We start from the raw sequence: 21,338 nt of genomic DNA, 5'->3' as shown, positions 1-21,338 counted from the left end.
TTTGTAAGGCGTGTCTGCCTGGGGCAGTTAACTCTGAGGAGCTTTCTCTTCCAACGCTGAGCAGTCATGAGTTCCTGCCATCTGGTCTCTGTCAACCCTCTGCTGACCACTGCGCAGAGGGTGGGATCCAACCCAGTTCTGACCAGGTGAGCCCAAGGCTGCCCGGCACAAAGACGGCCCTGGGCCCTGGAGCTGTGCCGGAAGGAGGTCTCCCGACAGGCGCACCTGCTCCTTCCTGAGTCCCACACACCACAGGCCCAGCCCCGTGGGGTCCTGCGTGATGGGTCTTTGAAGGAGGCCCTTCTGCCGCTGCCCAGCCTGCCAGTGTCCACTCCGCAAATGCCAGGAGCCACTGCCTCCCACCCCCGGCCCCAGCCTGCCTCCTGCCGCTTACAGAACCTCTGCTGTGCCCTGGAGAACCCAGGCACCTGCCTTCCCGTCCCTCAGCGGGGCTTCATGGAGGGAAAAGAGCTGCTCGGCCGCAGAATAACCTTCACCAGGAACAACATTATCTCTTCCAATGTAGCGTGGCGCGCCGCCTGGCTGGCTCCCAGGAGCCCGTCTGACCCGCAGACACGCAGCGTCGTTATTAGTGATGCGGGCGGTCCCAGTGACGCCGCACAGGGGAAGCCGGGCGTGCAAACGGCCCAGCAGAGGACGCCAGCGGGAGCCAGAGGAGAGGACGCCTGAGCTCTGGAGCAAGCGCAGCCCTGCACTCCGCGGACGGGGGGCGGACGGGGGGCGGACGGGGGGCAGAACCACCAGGCCCGGCCCCACCCACACCTGCTCTCCGCCTATGAAGAGCAGCAGCCTAGGCCATCCGGCTTTGCACGGCCAGAACAGCTTTCACTTGGAAAGCAAAAGTTTCACCACAGTCATGACAATATAAAACGTTGGGCTTTCTCCGCCAAATGCTGTCCTTTAACGCATGAAAACTTTAAACTTAGCACATTTCCGGACACTGTATCAAACAAGGTCATTCGCGTTTGAGGCTCAGGAGAACGCCCGTGAGAGAAGTGGATGGAAATCATTTCATTTTGCATTTTCCCATGCAGATGCCTCCCTGAGTTTTCAAAGTGCTCATCATCATCCTATTACTGTGGTTTGTGGTATTTATCTAATAGTTCCAAATTATTTGCCTGCTTTTATCTAATTTCTACAGCGGAAGGATATGTGCAGCTCTCTGAAAACCTGGTGCCTCACAAAGACCTCAGAGAAGCCACAGTTCACAGATGCCTCATTCTAGGAGGTCTCCAGAATGAGGTTCTTGGCTGGGGTGCAGAGGCAGCAGGACATGCCAGGGTGTGGGCGGCCGGGATGCCACCCACGGAGCCTCACTGGGAGCGGGTTTCATTAGGAAAGGTGTGTGGAGTCCACATCAGGAATTTTCCAGGGAGAAGAAGTGTGGTGTGAGCCCCATTGAGGGCAAGAGGGCAGGGGAGCTGTGCTGTCCCCCCAGGGCCACCATGCCATCCTGCTTTCTGCCTTGCTCGCTGCCATTTCCCACCGGACTGATGTAGGTGTGCACACAAATGCACACACACATGCATACACACAGTCACACTTACATGTACACATGCACAATTACAGATACACTCACAGGCACATGCTCAGGCACACACTCGTACACACACTGGTTACGTTACACACTCAGGCGCTGTTTACCAGCTGGAGCCCGCCAGGGGTTGATAAGAATCTGTTTCCAGTCTGAGTGAGTGACTCTGAGGAGCCTTATCCAACGAGGTGCGTGCGTGCGTGCGTGTGTGTGTGTGTGCGTGTGTCAGAGATAGAGACAGACACAGCGAGACAAAGACAGGGAGAGACACGGAGACAGACAGACAGTGATATTCTTCTCTTCTGTTCTTCTCAGAATGCTTTGGCTAGTTGGGATCTGTTTTGATTCCATGTGAACTTTAGGATTGCTTTTTCTAGTTCTGTGAAAAATAACTGTGGCCATTTGACAGGGGGATGGCGTTGAGTCTACTAGTGTTTGGGGCAATATGGACATTTTAGCAATATTGATTCTTCCAATCCATGAGCATGGGATGGTTTTCCATTTGTTTGTGTCTACCGTTTCTTTTATCAGTGTTTTGTAGCTCTCCTTGTAGATATCTTTCATCTCCTTGGTTACATGCTAAACCTTTCTAAGAATCCTGATGTGCAGCTGACATAGCAAGTGGTTCCCCGTCTGCCCTGGTGTAAGCACATGAGTTTCTTGCAGTCCTACACCCAGCTCTAATATACTATGAGTATGCAATTATGACTGGCTAGAATAATAATTATTTGGGATAATAAATTTCGGAGTGGACTAAAGGAATCACCAACTCTTATATTCTATTTTGAATTGTCCATTTGAATTGTTCCAAATGCAAATAATGCATTTTCAGAATCACATCATTTTTATAATGCAGGCCCCTCAAACCCCTTGATCCCAAATCCCCGGCACCACCCTGGGAGATGGGCCCCACACCTCCCTCTTCATGCTCTCAAAAGGTGTTGGCGGCTTACAGTGTCTTTTGCGGTCATGATTAATGTGTTCTGAGGGTCTGCAACATTTGGTAGGTCATGCCAAAACTTTTTTTAAATTTCATTTCATTTTATTTTAGGCTTAGGGATACCTGTGCATGGGTATACTGTCCCGTGGGTATACCGTCCCGTGGGTATACCGTCCCATGCGTATACCATCCCGTGGGTATACCGCACCCCGGTGGGGACTGGGCTGCTAGTGTACCCATTACCCAAATAGTGAACCTTGTACTGATAGCTTATTTGTCAAACCTTACCCATCTCCTATTCTCCCCGCTTCTCAAGTCCTCAGTATCTGTTGTTTCCATCTTTATGTCCATGTGTACCCATGGTTTAGTTCCCGCTCATAAGTGAGAACGTACAGTATTTGCTTTTCTGTTTCTGACTTAGTTCATTTAGGATAATGGCCTCCAGCTCCATTCACAATGCCGCAAAGGACATAATTTTACTCTTTTTTATGGATACATAGTATTCCATGGTGTATATGTACTACATTTTCTTTATCCATCCACTGTTGATGGACATTTAGGTTGGTTCCATGTCTTTGCTATTGTCAATAGTGCTGAGGTGAACATACACACACAGGTGTCTTTTTTATGTAACGATTTTCTTTTCCTTTGGGTAGATGCCCAGCAGTACAATTGCTGGGTCAAATGGTGGTTCTATTCTTAGTTCCTTGAGAAATCGCTATACTGTTTTCCATAGAAGTTGAATTAGTTTACATTTCCACCAACAATGCACAAGCAATCCCTTTTCTCTGCATCCACACAAACATGTTGGATTTTTTTTTTTTTAACTTTTTAATAATAGCCATTCTGACTGGGGTACGATGATATCTCAGTGTGATTTTAATTTGCATTTCCCCTATGATGTTGAGCATTTTATCATATGTTTGTTAGTTGCTTATATTTTTTCTTTTGAGAAATGGTCTCTTCATGCCATTTGCCCAATTTTTCGTGGAGTTGTTTGGTTTTTTCTTACTAAGTTATTTGAATTCCATCTAGATTCTGGATATTAGTACTTTGTCAGAGGCATAATTTGCAAATATTTTATCCCATTTTGTAGGTTGTCTGTTTCCTGTTTTGGTTTTTTTTTTTTCCTTTTGTTTTGTTTTGCTGTGCAGAAGCTTGTTAGTTTAATTAAGTCCACTTTGTCTATTTCTTGGTTTGTGCATTTCCTTTTGGGGCCTTCATCATAAATCTTTTGCCAGGTCAATGTCCAGAAGTTTTTCCTAGGTTTTCTTCTAACTTTTATAGTTTCAGGTCCTATGTTTAAGTCTTTAAACCATCCTTGAATTAATTTTTGTGTATGATGAGAGATAGGGGTCCAGTTTCATTCTTCTGCATATGGATAGCCAATTTCCCAGCACCATTTATTGACTAGGATGTCCTTTCCCCATTGTTAATTTTTGTAAGCTCTGTTGAGGATCAGATGGCTGGAGATGAGCCACTTTATTTCCAGGTTCTCTACTCTGTTCCACGGGTCTATGTGTCTATCTTTGTACCAATACCATCCTGTTGTTACTATAGACTTGTAGTATAATTTAAAGTCTGGCAATGTGATGCATCTGGATTGGTTCTTTTTCTTGGGACTGCTTTAGCTATTCAGGGTCTGTTTTGGTTTTATATGAACTTTAGGATTGTTTTTTCTAATTCTATGAAAAATAATGTTGGAATTTGACAGAGACTGCATTGAATCTGCCTATTGCTTTGGGTAATATAGACATTTTATCAATATTAATTCTTCCAATCCATGAGCATAGGATGGTTTTCCATTTTTTCGTGTCTTTTACAATTTCTTTCATCAGTATTTTGTAGCTCTCCTTGTAGCTGTCTTCCACCTCCTTGGTTAAATTTATTCCTAGGTATTTTATTGTGTGTGTGTGACTATTGTAAATGGTATTGAGTTCTTGATTTGGTTCTCAGCTTAAACGTTATTGATGTATAGAAATGCTACTAATTTTTGTACATTGATTTTGTATCCTGAAACTTTACTGAAGTCATTTATCAAATCGAGGAGTCTTTTAGAGGAGTCTTTAGGGTTTTCCAGGTATACATAACACACATGTATGTCATCAGGGAACAGAGATAGCTTCACTTCCTGTTTTCCATTTGGGTGTCTTTTATTTCTTTCTCTTGCCCGATTGCTCTGGTTATGACTTCTAGTACTATTTTAAGTAGAAGTGGTGAGAGTGGACATCATCTTGTTCCAGTCCTTAGGGAAATGCTTTCAACTTTTCCCCATTAAGGGTGACATTGGCTGTGGGTTTGTCATAGATGGCTCTTATTATTTTGAGGTATGTGTCTACAATGCCTAGTTTGTTGACGGTTTTTATCATAAAGGGATGTTGGATTTTATCGAATGCCTTTTATAGATCTATTGAGATGACCATATGGTTTTTGTTTTTAGTTCCATTTGTGTGGTAAATCACATTTATGGATTTGTTGTAGAGGTGGATTCATCCTTGCATTTCTGGAATAAAACCCACTTGCTCATGATGAATCATCTTTTTGATGTGTTGCTGAAATCACGCATTCGGAGTGTCTGCAACATTTGACAGATCACGCTAAAACTGTTACACGCACCATCTCCATTGATCTAGCAAGGCCCGTGTAGTAGGTTCCATTTGTGAACTGTGTGACGGGTCAGGTCACACTGCCAGCACCCAGCCTCTGGAATCCACCTCTGTGCCCCAGAGACAAGTCCATTCACCAATCTGTGCACCGAGCTTTGGAGACAGCTTCCCTAGAGAAGACAAGGACAAAATGCAAAAAGTGGGAGCCAGGGAAAAGCTCAGTGTGCCTGCTCTGAGGATCAGAGACAGAGGGGATGACTCAGGAGGGGCGTGGCCATGCCTAGCCTCTCGGAGCAAGGGCAGAGCTGCCCATCGGTGGGCTAATCAGGCTTCATGAGCCTAAGTCAGGCTGACTTTTTTTAATATATTTTATTGTGGGTTTTATTGTGTATATTTCAGGTGTACATCATGATGTTTTGTTACACTTACACTTGGTGAAGTAGTTACCACAGTCAAATAAATGAACACTGGCACCTTCCACTGCCTTTTGTGTAGGTAACAGCTGCTATCATCTTCCCTGCTGGCCTTTGGGAACACCCAGACTCGGAGCACACAGACAAAGAGTGAGGGGTTTGGGACACAACCCAGGGGGTAACTTCCACAAGCAGCATGAAGAGGGGAGGAAGACAGTCCCCCAGCTCCCCTCACCCCCAGGGTGTAGCCTGTTAAGTAGAGACCCTGGTGAGTGCAGGAATTGGGCTCTGAGACCCACCAAGCAGGTGCATCAACAATAGCTTTCTATCAATAGCTTTCTACTTAGAGCCTGGTGTTTTCCTGGTCTCCTGATGTTTTATCTCTAGGTTTTTATATATGACGACTGAGTGTGAGAAACCTGTTGATTATATGGAGGAAAAAAATGAGAATAATTTCCTGGGTCAGGCAGGAAAGTGTAACACATTTAATACCAACGTTAATTTGTAAAGTCAGCGTTAAAGCCGCGAGTGGTTCACACGAAGTCACTACAGCAAGAGGCCAGCAGGGCAGCACCTGGGCCTGAGCTCCTCCATCCGCCGACAGCCTCAGAGCCCAGAGCGCCACTCCCCAAGGGTCAGCTCCCACCCTCACTGAGCCCGGCCCCACGACTGCCACAGGACCACACGGTGAGCTCCGCTCCCACCCTCACCCAGCCCAGCCCCACGACTGCCACAGGACCACAGGGTGAGCTCCGTTCCCACCCTCACCGAGCCCAGCCCCACGACTGCCACAGGGTCACAGTGTCAGGCTCGTCCCACTTGGGCCCAAGGAACAAAAAGGCAAAGCCTGTTTTTCCCTTCGTATGCCTCAGGCACCTGCACTGTTACCTGACCCAGTAGGTTCTGGAAGGTTTTGTGAGAACGAACTCTTGCCTTGCCAACCAGGGACAGAGGGGAGGCTTTGTTGTGTGTGGAAAAGCTCATGCTGCTCTCGGCCCTTCTGAGGGAGCAAAACTCCCTCAAAAACTCTCAAGGCGGGAGATGCGACCCCCGCCACAGCTCGTGACTCACAGACGTGAGGCCCTGGAAACCCTTCTTCCAGGTGCCCTGGAATTCCTGTAAAGTGCACGGAGAAGCTCAGGGAAAAAGATGAGCAGAGAGAGAACCGGGACCCGGAGAGAGAGAAGCAAGGTGGGCGAGACGCGGTGAGAGGGGGGTGAGAAGTGTCTGCCCCGCCATTTCCCTGCTGTGTTTTCAAAATGCATCCAATGTTCCCCCACGGCCGACTCTCGCTCAGCCCATTAGATGTGCTGCCTCCATTCATCCCTGTAAGAACCTTATAAGGCAAATCTTTTTTAAATTTTCATTTTCTGTCTTAAAAAATCAGTTGGCCAGACTGAGGGACTTGTCCAGGGTCACACAGCCGTGAACAATGGAGCAGAGCCCAGAGCGGCACTCGCTGCACCCCCATTCCCCACAGCTCCATGCAGAGGCCACCACTGGACTGTGGCCTCTGTGCTAGGCCCCCACATCAGGGAAATGGGAATCGGGGCCTGTGCAGAGGAGTCCGAACCCTAATCGGGTGATATCACCCCCAGAGGGCCCAGCTGGTGTGTCCAGGACAGGCCCCTGAAGTATGCTGTTATTATTAATTATTGACTATCATGAAAGAGGCCCTCATACCATGATCTGACATTCATGGTTTATGCCATGGAAAACTTTAATTCTGAGAGTCATAGGACATTGAATCAGAAAGAGGCGTTCGGTGCAGCTAGAGGCAAAGCGTTGCTCCGTGAGTTCCAATCCAAGATCCAGCAAAGGTCATACTGTAATCACACTGGCCGTCTCGTCCATCTCCACCTTGCGAGAAATCAATAAGAAATTACAGAGTACCAAGCAAATTTATATGCAGTCTGGTATGGGGTTGGGGAGTTGACCGTGTTGGGTTTTTTGCTCCATCTTTAAGTTCAAATTGGAAAATCACATGGTTAATCTCATCTGCTAACCCTTGGCCTGAAACACACTAAACAGTAGAGTTCATTGCTATATGTATACCCAAAGTGCATAATGACTAGCAAAAGCATTTGCACTCAGCACTTTCTCCTTAGAAGGTAACTGTTTCTACTGCCATCAACTGTAAATGAACGTTGTGCACCTATACTGATCAAGCTCTCGGATCCACATTTTAACAAAATTACCTCCCCAAACCTAATACTTTTTAGACACAATTGCCAGAGAAAACAACAGAGCCACCTCACAATTCGGAAAATTCAAATGAGAAATAGAGATTTTAGCAAACAGAGAGCACTTTTAAAGCAGAGCCGAGAGCCTTCTGCAGGAGCACCCAGATGGTAATGATAGTTGAGGCCAAGAGACGGATGGTTCCACCCCGAGCTGAATGGGCAGGCAGCGTGCAACCTGAAAGAACATTCTCCAGTGTCAGGATACCTCGCGAAGGTGCCCGATTTTCAAAGGCATCTTTTGTGCTTGTGAAATGTATGTTTTTATTATTCTCCAACAATGATGTCATAAGCTGAGGGGCAGGGAACGTGGGGCTGGGCCAGCTAGGTCTCATTCCTGCTTGGCTTTCGGGCCACATGGCCAGCAAGTCCACGTGTCAACATCCAGCCACACTCAACCTCTATTTCTAAACTGTGGGTTAGCTGTGAAAATTGCCTCAAGTTTCCACTTGCTTAATGGAAAAAACTCATCCACACCCAGCAGAAGAGCCTCTCTCCATGGACGAAGCCGGTGAGTGAGGGGAAGCCTGTGTGTTCTTACCTGGCACAGCTCACCATTCGGTCACACGTGGGGCAGCCTGTGGGTTCAGCTTCCTCTTCCTCTTCCGGAGAGCCCAGAAAAGGGTTTTACTGTACAGAGGCCAAGACAATGATGGAAGTAATCAGTTTCCATAAAATCACCTTTATAGCAACAACACAGATGAGAGTGATCCGATGCCTGGGACTGAACTGCACCTCGACCAGCTAACAAACTCTGCAACCTCAGTAAAGGAACTTCCTCACTGAGAAAATCGGGCATTAACACACTCCCCAGGGATGACGGGGGCAATGAGAAACAACAAAGTCTGGTTCTGCAGGGGTCAGGCCTCAGGGAGGGGCAATGGCGCAGCTCACTACCGTAAGTTTGTATTTTGTGGTAAACCTGCATGGAGCCTTCCAGAAGCACATTCACCAGTGAGGGCAGTATGGACCCAGCAGGTTGTGGGGTCATCCATGGCTGAGATTCCCTAATGGAACAGCTTTGCCAGAAAACAGTGGTCCAGGATGGTCAGTCCGGAAAAATGAAATCATCATCAAATGCATCCATCACCCTGGCTGGCAAATGATGATTTTGCTAAATTGACTTCAGAATATTTTCTGCAAAAGAAATAAAGCACCGCAGTCACACGTGAAGTCACCCCCAGCCCCTCATTGCACTGCCCTCCTGCACTCCCCAGGGGAGACCGGACTGGATCTTTATTACCCACACATCAGCAGCTTTGTCACAGATGGATGACTGCATGAAGAATATAGAACGTTGGTGTTCTTATAATAGTAATATCCTACCCTATGGGCTATTTTGCAAGTCAATTTTACTATCTGGCATCCTATTTCTTGAGATTCATCTACGTGGAAGCATACAGACGTAGTCCATTAGACGCAACTGCTATACAGTATTCTATATATTCTGTAGTGTGATTATATCACTGATTACTCATCATTCCTCTAACCATAGAAACTTGGGCATTTTCAAAGTTTTCAGTTTTGTGAAAGCATGCTGCAGTGCCCACCTTTGTTCAGCTCTGCCTCTGTGTATGAAGGTTTCTGTAGGACGCATCTCCAGTGGCAGAATTGCTGAGTAAGGCGTGTGTTTCTTTATTCTTGCCCGACGCTCCCAAAATGCATTCCAAAGGAGCTGTGCTTGTGCTCCTGACCACCGACCCCTGGTACCTACCCTGAAAACACTGGGACATTACAGGTCTTTTTAAAGTGCTTGCCTGTCTCATGAAGGTGGTAAGACTCCCAGGGGCAGAAACCAAGCGAGTGGCCTGGGTTCCTGCCAGGGGCCAGCTTTTGACCCATCTTGGCTATCGTCATGCCTCCCTCCCTACCTTTGATTTAAAATGAGAGAGGACTGACTCTTCCTTTCACTAAACACTAAGGGGTCACTGCATGGTTATTAAGTGGCCTAATTTCAATATTGGGGCTTCTCAGGGAGGCCCAAGCAGAGGGAGAGATGAGGGAAGAGCCAGCTGGTGGAGCAGTCGGAACACACACAACACTTACTAAGTTTACCATCTTAAATGGGTGTGGTTCATGACAACCACCATAGTAACATCAAAGATCACACAGCAGAGGGCACCATAACAGATACAATAACGGGAAACTTTGAAATATTTTGAGAATTACCGAAATGTGGCCAGGTGCGGTGACTCTCATCCATAATCTCAGCACTTTGGGAGATGGAGGCGGGCGGATCACCTGAGGTCAGGAGTTCGAGACCAGCCTAGCTAACATGGCGAAATCCATCTCTACAAAAATATAAAAATTAGCCAGACGTGGTGGTGTGTGCCTGTAATCCCAGCTACTAAGGAGGCTGAGGCAGAAGAACCGCTTGAATCTGGGAGACAGAGGTTGCAGTGGGCAGAGATCGTGCCACTGCACTCCAACCTGGGCAACAGAGTGAGATTCCATCTCAAAAAAAAAAAAAAATCACCAAAATGTGACACAGAGGCATAAAGTGAGCACATGGCATGGGATAATGGTGCTGACAGAGTTGCTCAACTCAGGGTTGCCACAAACCTCGGATTAGTAAATAACACGATACCTGGGAAGCCAAACAAGGAGGGGGTGCCTGTACTTTAAGTCATCTCTGAATGTCGCATACTGCCTAATACAATGTAAATGCCATGCAAATCGTTGTTATACTGTATTGTTTAGAGAATGATAACAAGAAAAAAGTCTGTACACGTTCCGTAGTGATTCATCCATTTTCTCCCGAATACCTTCTCTCCACAGTTAGTTGAATCCATAGATGGGGAACTCAGGAATACAGAGGACTGACCGTAGTTACGGAATAGGTGTGCCCCTCCTCCCTGGAGAAAGACCGGGACTCACCCCAAGGCCGCGGTGCCTCACCTGGGCGGGCTCCTATCCTTCCCTCCAGGGAGGTCTCAGGAGACGCCACCTGTCTCACCTCTGGCTGTGAATGAGGAAGTAGAGTTTGGGGGCTGGACACCCTGCCCCTCAGTGTTGGGGGGACACTGGTCTCCGGGCCTGGAGGTCCCTGTAGCAAGTCGGAAGGGGGATACTAGACCACACCACCCCAGGAAAGGCCTCTCTGACCTTTGACATTGCTCAAAACTTGTCCAAAGTCAGGGGCGCTTGTCTGTTTGGGGTACACAGCCGCACTTAGAGCAGGAGCCAGCCCGGAGGAGGGCAGCTCCCAGCCACAGGCCCTCAGCAAGGGACCAGGGACGCTGCTTCCCCTCATGGGCCATAGGCCCCCCAGGGGCTCCCTCCCTCTAGTGGCCACAGTCATTTCTCAGGCCTGGCCTGGGGACAAGGGACTCGGACCCTAGGGGAGTGCCTGCTGTTCCCATCGACCTGCCGGCGCTCGCCCAGGGTCCTGACTGGTCTGTTCTCCCCTCCAGGTACCAGCAGCGCGGAGGTGAAGGAGAACCGCAATGTGGGCAACCTGGCCGCGCGGCCACCGCCCCTGGGGGACCGGGCCCGGGGCGGTGCCCCCAGTGCGAAGAGGAAGCGGCCGCTGGAGGAGGGGAATGGAGGACACTTGTGCAAACTGCAGCTGGTCTGGAAGAAGCTGTCGTGGTCGGTGGCGCCCAAGAACGCGCTGGTGCAGCTGCACGAGCTGAGGCCGGGCCTGCAGTACCGGACAGTGTCGCAGACGGGCCCGGTGCACGCCCCGGTCTTCGCGGTGGCGGTGGAGGTGAACGGGCTCACGTTCGAGGGCACGGGCCCCACCAAGAAGAAGGCCAAGATGCGCGCGGCCGAGCTGGCGCTCAGGTCCTTCGTGCAGTTCCCCAACGCCTGCCAGGCGCATCTGGCCATGGGCGGCGGCCCGGGCCCCGGCACGGACTTCACCTCTGACCAGGCGGATTTCCCCGACACGCTCTTCCAGGAGTTCGAGCCTCCGGCGCCACGCCCCGGTCTCTCGGGAGGCCGCCCCGGGGACGCCGCGCTTCTGTCCGCGGCCTACGGGCGACGGCGGCTGCTGTGCCGCGCGCTGGACCTGGTGGGCCCGACCCCCGCGACCCCCGCGGCCCCTGGGGAGCGCAATCCCGTGGTGCTGCTGAACCGCCTGCGCGCTGGGCTGCGCTACGTGTGTCTGGCGGAACCGGCTGAGCGGCGGGCGCGGAGCTTCGTGATGGCCGTGAGCGTGGATGGCAGGACGTTCGAGGGCTCGGGGCGCAGCAAGAAGCTGGCCCGGGGTCAGGCCGCGCAGGCCGCGCTGCAGGCGCTTTTCGACATCCAGATGCCCGGCCACGCACCCGGCAGGGCCAGGAGGACGCCAATGCCGCAGGTGAGGGGCGCGGGGGGCGCGGGAGGACCCCGACATTTCCCTGTGGGGATTGGCGTCCGGGCTTCTCGGGGAAGGAGCGGCCGCGTGGAGCGGGAGGGGAAAGAATGTCCCCCCGGGCTGGCGAGGCGACCGGAGAGCAGGTGCTGCCGGCGGTTTTGAGGGTGACGATGCGGCTGCCCGGGAGGAGACGGCGAGGCCGGTGGGGAGCTGCCGGGGTGCCTCTGTCTGCAGGGGGAGGGACGGTTCCCCCGTTCCAGGCCTCGTGGGTGGCTGGGTCTCCACGCGTGGGGTCGGATGGTCGTGCCGGGTACAATTGGGGTCAAGTTTTCCACCAGGGAGGCGCCCTGTGCCTGGGTGCAGCCGGGGAGGCCGCCCAGTCCCGCAGGATCCAGACGGGGTCCCTGGTCCAAGAGAGAACCGCGCTGGGAGGCTGAGGAGGCCGGAGCGAGAGTAGGGAGCTGGGCCTCACTCTGCCCGGCAGGAGCCCTCTGGTTCCTTCCTGCGCGGCTGTGGGTCCGCCTTCTAACCTGTGTTTACCTTCACTCACATGTTCTCAGCTCTGTCTGGGTGTTACCGGTTGAAGGTGTCCAGGTTCTTGGCTCCTTGAACAAAGAATTGAACAAAACCCACAAAGCAAGGAAAGAAAGAAGTACCAAAAGCAGAGATTTATGAAAAAAGAAAGCGCACTCCAGGGTGGGAGCGCCTGCGCACAGGGGCCCCAGAGCGCCTTACAGAAGTTTCTGGGGTTTAAATACCCTCTAGAGGTTTCCACTGGTTATTCGGCCTAGGCCCTGTGTAAATGGAGAGGACATTTCCTGTTATCGCTGAAGTATTTCCATTTGATTTAGCTCTAGGAAGTCAGTGTCAACCGGCCTTATGTTCGGGCCTCCAGACCCTATTCTGCTGCCTTATATCTGTCAGAAACTATTCTGATACCATTTTAAAACAATCTTATCCTGCCAAGTCTTGCAATGGCTGATTTATGCAAATTATCTTTTCTCTTATCATGTTCAGAATTATTTGTGGGCATCACTAATGTAGCAGATATAGAAAATTATCTTTATTCATTTTGGCATCAATCAAGGAAAGAAACATTTCACATAGTTAAAAAGCACTTAGCCCAGTGCGGGACTCGTCGTAAGTATGCAGTAATTGTAAGTTATGGCCGTGATCGCTACCATCGTTACATCCCAACACCTAGGACAGAATCTGTTATTTTGCCTGGGGAGATCATAAATCTCTTCATGAATGCAGGTCCCACTCGAACCCCAGGCGCCGCTCAGGGAGACTGCAGGGTGACACAGACCACGTGCGTCGTGACAGAGCCCTCATCTTGAATTGTGACTGGGTTTGCGTGCTCACTATTCGCTTGTCAACCAATGCTTGTTGAACTCTTGGCCGGCATGGGGTAGGGCACACCCAGCCATCTGCCTCTCAGGAAGCCATTCATTCATTTTCAAGTACTTGTGGAACATCTGGTGGTCATTTTAAGGAGTGGGTTAGAGGGATTTAGATCGCAATCTCTGTCAGTCTTACTGTCCAAACTCATCCTCAAATAAAAACACAACATAAGTAAAAACAAGGTGGTGGACAGCAAGAACGGCTTCCACATAAGTCCCTGGGCACTTCCTCACAAGGGTGCTGGGGCCTGGCTTCGTCTTTTCTTATGCCTCCTTCTTATTTACTCCCCTCTCTCTTCCTTTTTCACCCTGTTTCTGCACTGTCTGTAGCTTAAACTTGCCAGCCAGTGACCGTCCTGGAAGCCACTTCACCCTTGCAGCCTGGAGGAGGGGGGAAGGGCGGAGGGGGTTGGGGGGCACTGGGAGAGAGCCCTCCTAACGCTGCCCACGACCTTGGGTGCAACCTTGGCAGGCTCAGGTCTCCTGCCACCTTGTCTGAGAAGCCCCAGCACCCACGGTCTGGGGCGTGTCCCCTGTTGCTGGGATACTTTGCTCACCCAGCTGGGCCTGCCACTCTTCTGTTGAATCTGTTAAGCAGGAAACATTCCCCACCCCTCCCCAGCCCCTCTCCTGCCTCCCACTCATGTAAAATGTGAAGGATGTCAGTGAATTCTGGCTGCAATGCCTTTTGCTTTCATGTTGTCAGCCCTGAGCTCTTACGATGGAGAAACCAGGCAGTGCTACTACTTTGTAATAGTCATTTGACCCCAGAATGCAGCACATCAGTTAGAGCCGTGGCCACTAAATTATTTTTCTCTGACAGTCCCTAACCACCCGGACTGGGTGATGAAGGGCGCAGAGCAGCGCGAGGGTTTCGGGCCGTTCATCACTGCTCTGCACGCAGCGTTCCAGGAGCCCATTACCCTCCCTTTTACCGCTCCCCACGCGCACCCACAACTGGGCGGGGGCTGGGAGGACCCTGGGACTCAGGGCCAGGAACCTTCAGCAGTTTATTAAATTCAAATCATATTATGGATGTGATTCGGGGAGAAAAATGAAAAGATTTCAGAAATTGCTGTAAATGTGGCTTTTCCTCCTTGCTCTGCCCCAACCTTCCAGCAAAACCCTGCCTGTACTTCACGGACCCCCGTCTACACAGCTTGCTTCTGTTCAGGCAGACCCCTGGTCCCACCGCATGGGGGCTCTGGAGCTGAAGTTCCTAAAGGCCTCAGTCCCCGGCCCTTGTCTGACGGCCCTGTTAGCACCGGTGTCTGGAGGGCAAGCCGTGCGTTTTCCCGGGCTGTGTCCCACCTCCGGGGATGGAGCGGGGAAGGCCGCCCTGCCGGAGTCCGTCCAGGGAGCCTGGAAGCAGCGCCTCCTGCTGGAACGATGCAGTTTCTGCACCTGGGTTCTCTGCCCACAGTCCCAGGCTCACCCCATGCAGGGCCGGCTTCCACGTGCAGAACCACAAACCCACGTCTGGATCCACATGGTGTTTCGGTAGAAGCCAGCAAAGATGCTGCACGTCTGCTCGGTGCTCGCCACCAAAGGCTTGCTCTTACGAATGAAGCTTCAGAACCATCCTGGAGGGAAGTCTCCTCATTAAGTAACAGTCAATGAAAACAAGTTTCCAATGTGATGGTGCATACGAATCATTTGAGTGGTGTGTTTAGACACTTCTGAGGAGCCTCCTGCAGGAACCCAGTGGGTTCTCGAGGGAAGTCAGCGGTCTGCACTTCCAGCTTGTGGAGTGGTCAGAGACCCACGCTGTTGAGAGCCAGTGCGGCCAGAGCCTGTCATGGTGCTGCTCACAGCCTCAGCCTGGAATGGCAGGGCCGTGGCGGGAAGAGTCTCTCTGTCCTGCCAGGACAGCTCGCAGGAAGCAGGGCCACCCAAAGGCCCTCGCAGACCTGAGTAGTGTCTGTAAGGGTGATCGTTGTGGTGGTGCTTGGGATTCAGAATCTCAGCTTCCTTACAAACACCTGAAGTCACTCTCCAGTGGTAAAGATGTACAATAGACTTGTGTGTCATCTGGATTTTGAAAGAGGAAGTTCAGAAGCATGAATTCTCATAAAGATTAAAATCACAGGTGTGGCTTCTCCGCATCTGATTTTCACTATTTCCTGCACCTGAGGGTGTTTCTCAGGATTGGACTCATCTAACCCTTCAGCTTCATGGGATCTGAGTCAGCCAGAGTGTCAAAAGCAGGCATTAATCAGATTCCTTAGAACTCACACCAGACCTAAACAGGTAGGGTTTACAGTGCTGGCGGAGGGTTTACAGGCCAGTCACCATGAGTATCAGCTGATAGGGGCAGTGCCTGCTCAGGTGCACCTGCCTGGCCCATTGCAAATCTCTCATGCTTTCCTCATCTACAGTACACTCAAGACTCCTCTAGGTTAACTGGGTACTCAGAAGTAAGAACAAGACAGTATCAGAATATAAATATGTGCTACTTGGAGACATCATCCTAAAAAATGATAAAATCACAAAACCTACATCTCTTTTCAGTTTGCTCCCCACCCCAGCATGAAAAGAAATCCTAAGCAAAAATGCAACCGTAAAGGAACGCTCTTCAGCATTTTCTTTCCATGAAAACTATTTAGAAAGGAGAATAAAGTACACTATAATGCCAGTAAAAATAAATCAATCAGTAAAAGTCACCTGTGTGCTCAGTAACTCTGAAAAGGAAGTTTATCGACTTGTTTGTGAGTTTATCTTTCATCCTCAAGTACCCCCTTTATTTCTTTGTTTTTTAAATTTTCATATCAGGCACGGACACCCTGTTGTCCACACACCCTCACCCTGCACTCTCCCACACTCAGTCCATACTCCAAACTAGTGCATTCAGAAAGACAAACAGTTCCTTGAATGACTTTTTAAAATTTTAAAAGAATCTTCGTTTTGCTGAAAAAAAAAACTTTCCACTGCCACCCAGCCTTGTGAGAATTATTCACTGCCAACGAGAAGTTCTTTATATTTGCATAAAGACTCAGAGAGACTGGGAACCCAGAGAGGGAGGGGTGGCACCTCGGGCATCCCCAGGCAGTGGAAAAGGCACTAGAACAAGGTGTTTGAACTGGAAACTGTGGGTTTGGCTCTGGGAATGCAGGTATTAAAGACATAAAAAGTGTCTGTGAAGTCCCTGGGAGAAGAAGCCTAGAGTTGGGCCTTCACCTCCTGGATGGACCTGGCTCCACATTCTCACCAAGCAATCCTCAAGGGCTGAGGGAACCGTAGGTTTCTCTCCTAACTGACATCATAGTGGCTTTGCATCCCCAACTGTTCCCACCAGAGACACCATAATGAGAGGAAAGCCCGAGGGGTTCATCCTCTGTCCCCACGCCAAGAAATATGCAGCTGAATCCTTGCAGAAAAATCATGACCAGTTCTTGGGAATGGCTTCAATCAGTTGAGGCAGCCAGTCGAGATGAAGCCATTTCTTTGATGTGCAGAGCTAAGTCCAGGGCAATTTCTTTCTCCCTCTCTGTCTGTCTGTCTCTCTCTCTGTTTCTTCCTCTCTCACACACTATTGTGCAGGATGCACACACACATATATGTGTATATAGATCTATACTAGAGAGAAAGACTTACAGTCACCAGATCTTTGTGCAAAGGTAGGAAAAACCTGCTTGTTCTGTGTGAGCATTTCAGAGACCTACCAAAAGATCTTTAATTCAGCAAGTTGCTAACGAGTCTGTGGCTCGTTTTCTCCTCTGCACAGAGTTGTTCTGAGGCTTGTGTGTCTACAACAATACAGTAAGCGCTCCTCGCTTGTTGGCTGTTATTAGCATCATTGTTTTTATAATGCAATTACGGGTTCAATTCCTTGAGATACTTATTCCCACACCAAAGTATATTAAAAGCAAACAAAAAGCCTGATGGCTCATGTCGCTCCCATCCTGGGTGAAGGTGCTTTCTAGATTAAGAGGAGACATTTGCTTGGGGTCTGCACGCTCCTTGCAAGGGGTTGCCAGATAAAATAGTGACAAGCTTACATTTAAAAGTTATTATTGTTTATCTGAAATTCAAATTTAACCAGATGTCTTATATTTTATTTGCCAAAAAACCATGCATCCCTCCTTGCAACTGAAGAGTGAGAAAGGGAGTAAGAGTGCGGTGCCAGGGAGAGGAGGGCCCCGTGGGAAGAGGGAGACTCCAGCAGCCACCTGTCTGCCGCTGTGCCCACCAACGTCCCTCATTTTTTCTCAGAGCACTCAGAGAGGTCACGGATATGCCAGAGTCCTGAGGCGGGGGCACCAGTGATTTTCAGGTCTTTTCCTGTCTCCCTCACTCAAATATTACAGTCCACTCTGGCTAGAAACTGGCCATTCAGTCTCACTCACTTTGTGAATAAATCGAGTGGAGGATGGATAATCACAAGCGGGTCAGGAGCCAAGCGTCTTTGCAGTGTGCTGAGTTTGGTTTTGCGCCTCTGCCGTTTTTCTGGCAGGAACTCTTTTTGTCCCCCCGTGTGGACAGTCACTCTTGATTTCACTTATGTGTAAAATTACAAAGGGCTTGCTGTGAGTGGGGGCCCTAGAAGAACCCCCCCGATCACAAAGCCCAGGAATCCACTATTAAAACGAACGTCATTTCTATCGTGGCAAAGGTCTCAGTGTGTAACTCAGGGAGAGAGGACTGAAGACAGACCAGTTAGGTAGGAATCAGCCCTTCTTACCTAACGGTTTTCAATAATTCCATAACTCACTTACAGAGAAAAATCGGAATTTCACAATTGGCTTGTTTGAAGTTAATTCTCGTGTCTTAGAAGTGGTGATGGGTGTGTTGTTCCTGCTTTACTTGAGAAGGGTGGAAGGAGGTGAGACTGAAGAGCAGCGTGTGCCATTTTTCATCATGATGGCTTCCAAAGAATGGGCTTTAAGATGGTGTCACTCCCACACGCAGCTTTTCCTCCAGACTTGGGCCAGCCTTAAGGCTTCCCTGGAAGACCAGCATGAAAACCCCAACTCCCCTCCATCATCCCCCGGTCAGCTAAGTGCCCTGGGAGGCTTCAGTCACTGAGGACAAGCTAAGCCTCGTTGAAGCTAAGGTTCCGGGTCCTCAGTGAAGTTCTGTTGTTTTCCACCAGCTCTCCCCAGGCGGTTCTGTTCTCTGTGAAGCCCTCCAGGGGGTGGGTCCCCGGGACGCCCTTCCACCCCAGCTGGCTGCCTGTGTCTCTGGACCATTCTTCCCACACGCCTGTGGCCACGTCACCTGCTCTGAAGCAGGAATGATCCCAGCAGCTTGCTTTCTTTCAGCACCTCACCTTCTGGGTTTTGTGGCCACACACACCATCCTGTGGTCCACGCAGGAAGGCAAGGTGTTCTTTTAGGGAAGGAAAAACCGTCCTGCAGATCCAGCCCTCCCCAAACCTTCTGGCTTTCTTCGTGTCCTGGGTCTGTGATGGCCAGAACGAAAGCGAGAGGTCGCTCATTGTCGTTACACATGGAAAAAAAACTTTCAGAAAATCCCTCCTTAATGAGGCACTAGAGGCTTCCTAGATGCTTAACAATACATTTATGCATTTATACAATGTAAATACAATGTATGATATACACTTATACACTATACCTGTCTACAATGTATATACAGTGTATGCTATATATTTCTATAACATGCGTATACAATGTATATACAGTTGTGGTATATGTTTACACACTGTATACACAATGTACACCATACATTATGCAATGTGCATGCAATGTATGCAGTGTACAGTATACATTTATATAATAGCTTCTGCCACCCTACTTTCTACTAAAACATGTCAAGTGAAATTGTAATATGTCACTGGTGTGTACTTAAGCCTATAGGTTCCCAATGCCATGTTCAGAATTTTCAAATATGGTTAATATGACTGTTAGTTAAGCAGGGCCTGTGAACCAAGCTTCACCACTTCCCTCTATTTCATAGCCATGATTACTGACGATGACAATAGTGCCATTAGCAGCTAATATTTCCCAGGCACTTAATCTGGGTCACACATTTTTCTAAGTACTTTACATGCACAGTAACCCTCATTTAAAATTTTTGAGGTCTGTTTTACAGAGGAGGATATTGAGTTTCCGGAGACCTGAGTCCCATGCCCAAAGTCTAATCACTGAGGGGTGGAGCAAGGAGGACAGTTACAGACAGCAGAGCTCAGCTTCTGTGGGGCTGGGGCTCATCCTCAGGACTCCAGCCTGCTCCATCCTCCCAGCCCCCAAGGGCTTTAGGCTGATGGAGGACACAGAACACTGTTAATCAAAATAGAGGTCTGTGATTTAGCACAGCAAGAGTGACACAAAAAGTGTTTGTTATTAGTTCCAAACAGGGAGAAACCACGGTGGGCTGACTGGCAGGGAAGAGTTGATTGAAGGACTCCAGAGCCCGACTGTGTCGGGGGAGGTAGGCAGCCAGGAGAGGGACACACACCTGGGCATCACGTCCTGGTGGTCGGAGACCCCTGAGTGCATGGGAGCCTCGTGGGAGCCCTCAGGGAGGTGAAAGCTGGAGCGGATCGGGTCACCTGCCTGCAGGGGCTCCACCGCCCTCCTGGCTGGCGCTGCGTTGGGGACCTCCATGGAGCTCGGAGGCTAGAGGGGATCGCTCCCTGTGGGAAGGTGGCTCTGTGAGCAGGGAACCCACAGCCTCCCTGGGGTAGACAACGGCTCCGTTAGGATGGCCGAGCTCCCTTCCTTTGGGACTCATCGTTACACCAAAAAGGACAGGGACAGCTAAAGGAGATGGCAGCTGGGAAAAGCCAACGTTTAAATGAGCAGAGAAAGGAAAAATGTGCGTCTGAGAGAGGAGAGGGGACCTGGGAGAGCACATGAGGTACCACCTTCCCCACCCCAAGGATGTCCGAGAGGGCCCTTCTTCCCTGAGCCCTCTCTCCTTCGCCCATTGTCACATCCCCTGAGTGCCCTCTCCTTCACCCATTGTCACATCCCCTGAGCCCTCTCCCCTGAGCCCTCTCCCCTGAGCCCCCTCCCCTGAGTCCTCTCTCGTTCCCCCATTGTCACATCCTGAGTCCCCTCTCCCTCACCCATTGTCACATCCCCTGAGCCCTCTCCCCTTCACCCATTGTCACATCCCCTGAGCCCTCTCCCCTGAGCCCTCTCCCCTGAGCCCCCTCCCCTGAGTCCTCTCTCGTTCCCCCATTGTCACATCCTCTGAGCCCTCACCCCTGAGCCCTCTCCCCTTCACCCATTGTCACATCCCCTGAGCCCTCTCCCTTGAGCCCCTCCCCTGAGTCCTCTCTCCTTCGCCCATCACACAGGCCTCTTTCCATCGTTCTCGCAGCACCTGGTGACTTCCTGGGCCTCTGTTGCTTGCACGCCTGCCTGTGCCTCCTGTGAGCCCCAGGAGCTGATGTGGATGGGTGCTGGACAGCCCTGGGGTGCATGGGCACTCAGCTCCCAGTGTTGACCTCAGCAGCAGCCCGGCCACCCTCATACAGTCTCAGGGTGCCCATATGGAGCCCAAAACCAGCATTTGGGACCTGGACCCCCTCTCGGGGCCTTCACAGCCCCTAATTCTGCTTCTCCCTGTGTCAGCTCAGGTTCCCTTGGAAACTGACGGCAGACAGAGCAGAGCAGGTGGGAGGAGGAGAGCAGGGCACAGGGTGTGGGGGGCAGAGCTGCAGGGAGGGCCTCAGATGGAGGCAGCTGAGGGAGGCACCGCCTGGCTAAGGGCCCCAGACCACCACCCACTCAGAACAGAGTCTGGGCCAACCCTGCAGGGAGCAAGCACTGCCCAAGCTGGCAAGAGTCACAGGCTCCACGGCTCAGGCATCGCCTGACAGCCCAGGAGTGGCAGCAGCAGCAGGACCTGCAGACTCAGAGGCACCGCAGAGGCCCCCCAACCACTCACCCAGGAAACTCACATCCCAGACTC

At 50.5% G+C, this 21,338-nt stretch overlaps 1 protein-coding gene across 1 annotated transcript in view; it reads left to right on the top strand.

Moving 5' to 3' along the window:
• Positions 1-21,338, top strand: part of ADARB2 (adenosine deaminase, RNA-specific, B2 (non-functional)) — a 195,154-nt gene that overhangs the window by 17,475 nt on the left and 156,341 nt on the right. Inside the window, exon 3 of the mRNA XM_011991567.1 lies at positions 11,168-12,057. Within this exon, the coding sequence (XP_011846957.1) occupies positions 11,168-12,057 (890 nt within the window). The remainder of the gene's footprint in view (positions 1-11,167; positions 12,058-21,338) is intronic.

Source organism: Mandrillus leucophaeus, unplaced genomic scaffold (assembly GCF_000951045.1).
Source record: "Mandrillus leucophaeus isolate KB7577 unplaced genomic scaffold, Mleu.le_1.0 Scaffold399, whole genome shotgun sequence".
Taxonomy (NCBI): Eukaryota; Metazoa; Chordata; class Mammalia; order Primates; family Cercopithecidae; genus Mandrillus; species Mandrillus leucophaeus.
Note: the sequence above shows the minus strand (reverse complement) of the source record. Positions and strands in the feature narration are given on the sequence as shown.